Raw genomic sequence first — 5,596 nt, 5'->3', positions numbered from 1 at the left:
GTTATTTTGTGGGTTTCCGTTTGTTCGGGTGTTATCATGTAATTATGGTTTATTTTAATCTAAGTGGTTTATTCACCTTTTTCAAAAAAAAACCTATGGTTAGTAAGAAGCCAAACTTATAAAAAATAACCGAGTATATTATCTTCTCCAGTTAAGTTGTTCTGCTGTCTGTTGGGTTTAATTCAAGTTTTTTATCTAGTAGGAATGAAATTGGATGGCTGATATTGATTCAGTCACTATTGCGATTACGATCTATAATTCAAATTAAAATACTGTGCATTGTAATGGTCTATTGTCATTTTAATAAATAAAATAACCTTAAGACTATTTAAATAATTAAAATATATTTTAAGGCTATAGTAGGGTAAAGCTTAAAAATTTATTAACGAGTGAAAGTTTAGGGTTTAAGGGTTAACTGTTTAAGTTCCAAGTGCATTAGAAAACTCCCCAAAAAACAATATGTATATGAAAAGACAATATATACTCAATTTGGAGTTTTATTTTAAAGGTCCCATAGTAAGTAAGGGTATCCTAACAGAATACTAAGCATTGAAGACGTTCAATCTTGTGGTTCTCAAATTGAGTGCAAGCAATTCCATGCTTTAAATAATTTCGTCTTTTTGTTTTGATTTGGAGTATTTGTTGAACAAGAAAAGGAAGAGACATTGGATCCCTTTCACTTTCTTTTTCACTTGGAGATTTTATATGGATATGCATGCATGGAATGTAAACATCAAGATATGTGGATAAGTTTAATGTTAAGAGAAAATGCTTAGTTCCTTGAACAACCCAAAGACTTGATTGATTTGATCTCTTTTCGGTTGAGTGAGAGAAACTAATCTAGATAACAAAAAAGAAATTAAATTTTTATTTTTAAGATGAGAAAATATGGACTATTCACCTCCTTGATATCTCATTCGGTTGGAGTGGAAGTCTGTTCCCTCTTGGAGATGTGATCTATTTGATTTATTTTTTTATCCTCAAAAACTGTTGTTTGCTTAGGTATTATTGTAATCAATCACAGCAAAGTTACAAGATTTATTTGTTTGTTAAAAACACAACTACAAAAATTAACTGAATTTATATTCTTAATATATATATATATATATATGAAGAGAGTAAAAATCCTCTATCTTTCACATAGAAATCAAATATCTTACCTTGGAATAACTTAAAAAATCACTTTTTTTATAAAAAAATATAATTTTTATATAAAATTTTGGTCTTCTATCTATCTTTAATTACTTCTAATAAATAATAAAATAAATAACATATATATTTTTTAAATGTTCCTAGGAGGTTTATGCAATATATGTTTATATATATATAGATAGATGTATTATAAGGTGATTCAAGAAATAATGTTGGGGTCTTAATAGAGAATAAATCTTTTTTATAAAAATTAGATAAACCACAACTAGGACATTGTGGATATAGAAAACAAAAGTAAAAAAAACTGATCCAAACATGATGATAAAGCTAGCTCATCTCATCTTGCTTTGCCCTCGCGGTGCACATCTGGTATTACTTTGGACAGTTTATTGGGGACTGTGACCCCCCAAGATCTCTCAAGGACCTTTGGGTGACTGGAGGCACAGGATACCCAAAACCTCTATCCCCTTTTGGGATATGCTTGTTAGAGCTATCAATTGGAATATTTGGCTGAAAAGAAAATGCACACATTTTCAATTCCAATTGTCTATTGACTGATTCTATTATTGTTAAGATTGACCAGTATGATTACATTTTGATATAATGCAGCTCCAGAAACTAAGAAGGCGAAGCCCTTTGGCTAAAATCAAGAGAAGTCTGGATTTTCTAGTTGCCAGAGATTCGGTTCTTGGAGCCCCTTTGTCGCGTCCCCCTTCCCCGGGCAAGGAGTAGTGTCTCTATTCCCTTGCTTCCTAAAGGATCTTTTGATCCTTTAGTTATCCCCTTATTTTCTCTCTTTTTTCTTTTGTCGGGCCTTGGTTTTGTTTCCCACTCCTTGTGGATATTCTGTTGAACTTGGCCTTTTGTATCTCTCTGTACCTCTTTCTTTATTTCAATTAACGTGGTAATTTATCCACTTTTTTTCAAAAAAAATAAAAAAATAAAAAAATAAAGTTGGCCGGCGGATAACCATAATTAGTCATCGCAACATGAACTACGAGAGTAAGGAATAATATCGTGACCTGTAGCAAAGTACCAAGTCCATTAAAAATGGCGATCACTCTCGCAAGCATTCAAACCAGCACTAAATCACGGGAGGGAACAAGAATAGATAACACCAAAACAAAAAAGCTGACAACAATTGGGTAAATAACAAAAACTATCACCATTGCATATGCATTTCCTACCACTACCAATGTCCCCCACTTAAGCACAGTAATCTCCTTCCATGTGAAGTCCATTTGCAAACCTCTTTGTCTTATACAACCCCCAGCCCTTATCTCCACTCAATATATTCTCCAAACTACTCCCTATATATACATGCATCACCTCTCAAGTTTCATCCATATCGCTGCACAAAATGTATTATTTCATCTTCTTTGCACTGCTCTTCTTGGTCCCTCCTGCCACCTTAACCGATGCCGGGTGTGATTTTCCAGCAATCTTCAACCTCGGGGACTCCAACTCCGATACCGGCGGCTTCTGGGCTGCCTTCCCTGCCCAAACCCGGCCTTTCGGTATGACTTACTTTGGCAAGCCTGCTGGCAGGGCTTCTGATGGCAGGGCTGTCATTGATTTCTTAGGTAATTAATAACTACTTCAATCAATTCATTAATCAATATTCGAATTGGATTAAACTGAATAGTTAATTGCATTTGTATGTTACTATTTATAGCTCAAGGTCTTGGGTTGCCATTTCTTAGTCCTTATCTACAGTCTATTGGATCAAACTTCACTCATGGTGCCAACTTTGCTACTGCTGCTTCTACTGTTAGATTACCAAGCACTTCTGTGTTTGTTTCTGGGGTTAGTCCTTTCAGTTTAGCTATTCAGCTTAATCAGATGAAAGAGTTCAGGACTAGAGTCCTTGAATTCAGTAATCCTCAAGGTATAATGCTTACTGTTAATTTGCGCCCTATTTTGTAAATGTTTAATTTATCTTCTTTTGAATAAACCTCTTCGTGTTCAATTTTTACAGGTAATAATTATTTACCACCAACGGACATCTTCAGTAAATCACTCTACATCTTTGACATTGGGCAAAATGACTTCAGCGGCGGGTTGGCATCCCTTGGCATCCAAGGTGTCAAACAATACCTCCCTCAAGTTGCCTCACAGATTGCATGGACAATTAAGGTATATACCTCAAGTTAGGTAATTTTTAGGGAGGTTTTTATGTGCATGTATCAGCTCTGATACCATATTAGATGTAAAAACAGGACATTTACGATGAGGTTGGAGGAAGAACTTTCATGGTGTTCAATCTTGCACCAATAGGATGTTTCCCTGCTTTCCTCACAGAGTTACCTCACAACACCTCGGACTTGGACATGTATGGCTGCATGATGTCCTACAACAATGCAGTGCTGGACTACAACCTTATGCTGAAGGACACACTCTCCCAAATAAGAGATCAACTCCCTGGTGCTACTCTTGTTTATGTTGACACTCACTCTGTGAAGCTTGAGCTGTTTCAACACCCCAAAGACCATGGTGATCTTTTTTTCTTCTACTGTGAATTTCATCTTGAAGCTTTTCTTTAGTCAATTGGTAACCCTTTTTTGGGTTCAAATTTCAGGGCTTGTTTATGCAACTAGAGCTTGTTGTGGAGAAGGTGGTGGTGATTATAACTTCAATCCTCATGTTTTCTGTGGTTATAGTAAAGTGATAGATGGCAAGAATGTGAGTACTAGTGCTTGTGCTGATCCTCAAAACTATGTGAGTTGGGATGGGGTCCATGCCACTGAAGCTGCAAACAAAATTCTGGCATTTGGGATACTGAACGGTTCTTTATTTGATCCTCCTTTTCCTCTGTCTAAATACTGTGATTTGCAGCCAATTGGATGATGTGGACTCAAATGTTGTCTGGTTTCAGATTGAAATAAAATAATACATATACCTACTGAATTCAAAGGTCTCTATGGTTCTCATTTTTTGTGTTATTTTAATTTATTATGAGAACTTTAATTTTAAAGCTAAAAAGGCCCTTCGAGTCCCCCCGGTAAAGGTTGCACTTGGCCAGTAAAGGCCCCAAATTTGATAATACCCAGAAGTCACCTCTTCTTCATATCAAAATTCAAATTCCATGCATTACATTTAGCACAAGTTGGAAATACCAATTTGCCCAAGGATTTAGAAAGCAGAGGGCAGTAAGTATAATTTGAAATTTTGTATAAGATACAATCCTATGCACTTTAATATCTTCTTTATAGTGTTGTTCATCTTCTTCTTTATTTATCCGTGTTTTATAGAGGATGAAATTTAAAATATAAGCAGTTACAAAAATGGGCTCATTGCATAGTGATAATGCTTGATTGTGAAAAATAAATGTGAAAATTTATAAAAATCTGAAATTCAAGTCTTGACAAAGCTTGATTGTGAAAAATAATTATGAGAAAATTTAACAAATCTCAAATTCAAACCTTATTAGAAGGAATGGTGATAATGATCCTTGGTATAGATTCGAGTTTAGCACTCAATCTCCGCGTCCCTAGATGAGCTAGAGCACATAGAGTGAATGATTAATCACTAACTTTTGTGGATAATTTTAGCCTATTGTCAATATATATATATATATATAAACAGCTAGGTGGAATTGCAAAGAAAGAAAAAAAGTAGGAAGAGGAGACACGTGTCATTTATGTGCACACATATTGCCGTATTTAATTAGTTAGCGTCCGATGAACAAGCACTTGGGATAAGTAGTACAAATTATCCGGGTGCAAATTATCCATTGAAATTTGGGAATATATAAATAATATGATTTACATTTTTAAAAAATATTTGAAATACAGAAAGAAAGGCACCAGAAGTAACAAATTGTAAAATTCCTATAAAACTATGAAGTAAAACTTCCAGCAATAAAAGCACTAGTACAAGAAGTATTTTTATGTTAAAAAAATGATAATACTATATGGTTGGTTAGAGAATACTACATGAACGAGCGGTGAAATGTGAGTACTGTTGGAATTAAACGGAGAAAGTCAAGTACAGCATACACTGAACTTCAATTACAGCACACTAAACAACCAAAAGTATAAATATTTTGAACTCTAACAGGTAGCTAGGTACAATCATCCACAAACCATGAATATTCTCACATTTTTTTTAAACAACAAAAATAAGGAAACAATGGTAAGGCACGAGAGTGCTAAAGAGGATGGTAAGGTTTGAATCTTTTCTCTATCAGTACTTTTTATATACTGATGTATTCGGGTCCAATAATGTTTATTAATATTATTTACTATTGAATTTTATATTTTGGTACTGATGGGCTTTATATAGATTTAGGGGTCTTCAACCAAAAAGTCTCAAAACTTAATGGCTCAATCCCTATACCTATATATAAACTCATTATACTTCTATCACACAACGATGTGGTACTATATTTCCAACACACTCTCTCAAGTTCGACTCGGTCAAACTTGCTTAGACTTGTACACCA

General features: G+C 34.4%; 1 protein-coding gene across 1 annotated transcript; it reads left to right on the top strand.

The window, feature by feature from the left end:
* Positions 1-2,429: 2,429 nt before the first annotated feature.
* Positions 2,430-4,082, top strand: LOC120260577 (GDSL esterase/lipase At4g01130-like). Its single transcript, XM_039268086.1, has 5 exons — positions 2,430-2,735; positions 2,828-3,040; positions 3,131-3,288; positions 3,372-3,645; positions 3,731-4,082. The coding sequence occupies exons 1-5, from the start codon at positions 2,513-2,515 to the stop codon at positions 3,997-3,999; spliced, it is 1,137 nt and encodes a 378-aa protein (XP_039124020.1). The 5' UTR covers positions 2,430-2,512; the 3' UTR covers positions 4,000-4,082.
* The last annotated feature ends 1,514 nt before the right edge of the window (positions 4,083-5,596 follow it).

This window comes from Dioscorea cayenensis, chromosome 5, assembly GCF_009730915.1.
Source record: "Dioscorea cayenensis subsp. rotundata cultivar TDr96_F1 chromosome 5, TDr96_F1_v2_PseudoChromosome.rev07_lg8_w22 25.fasta, whole genome shotgun sequence".
Taxonomy (NCBI): domain Eukaryota; kingdom Viridiplantae; phylum Streptophyta; class Magnoliopsida; order Dioscoreales; family Dioscoreaceae; genus Dioscorea; species Dioscorea cayenensis.
This window is presented reverse-complemented; position numbering and strand designations above follow the sequence as displayed.

Bases quoted from the DNA above. Each gene is read 5' to 3' on its own strand.
- LOC120260577 (XM_039268086.1), top strand. From the start codon at position 2,513: ATGTATTATTTCATCTTCTTTGCACTGCTCTTCTTGGTCCCTCCTGCC. The intron at 2,736-2,827 runs GTAATTAATAAC...TACTATTTATAG, and splicing joins GGCTGTCATTGATTTCTTAG to CTCAAGGTCTTGGGTTGCCA. The intron at 3,041-3,130 runs GTATAATGCTTA...CAATTTTTACAG, and splicing joins TGAATTCAGTAATCCTCAAG to GTAATAATTATTTACCACCA.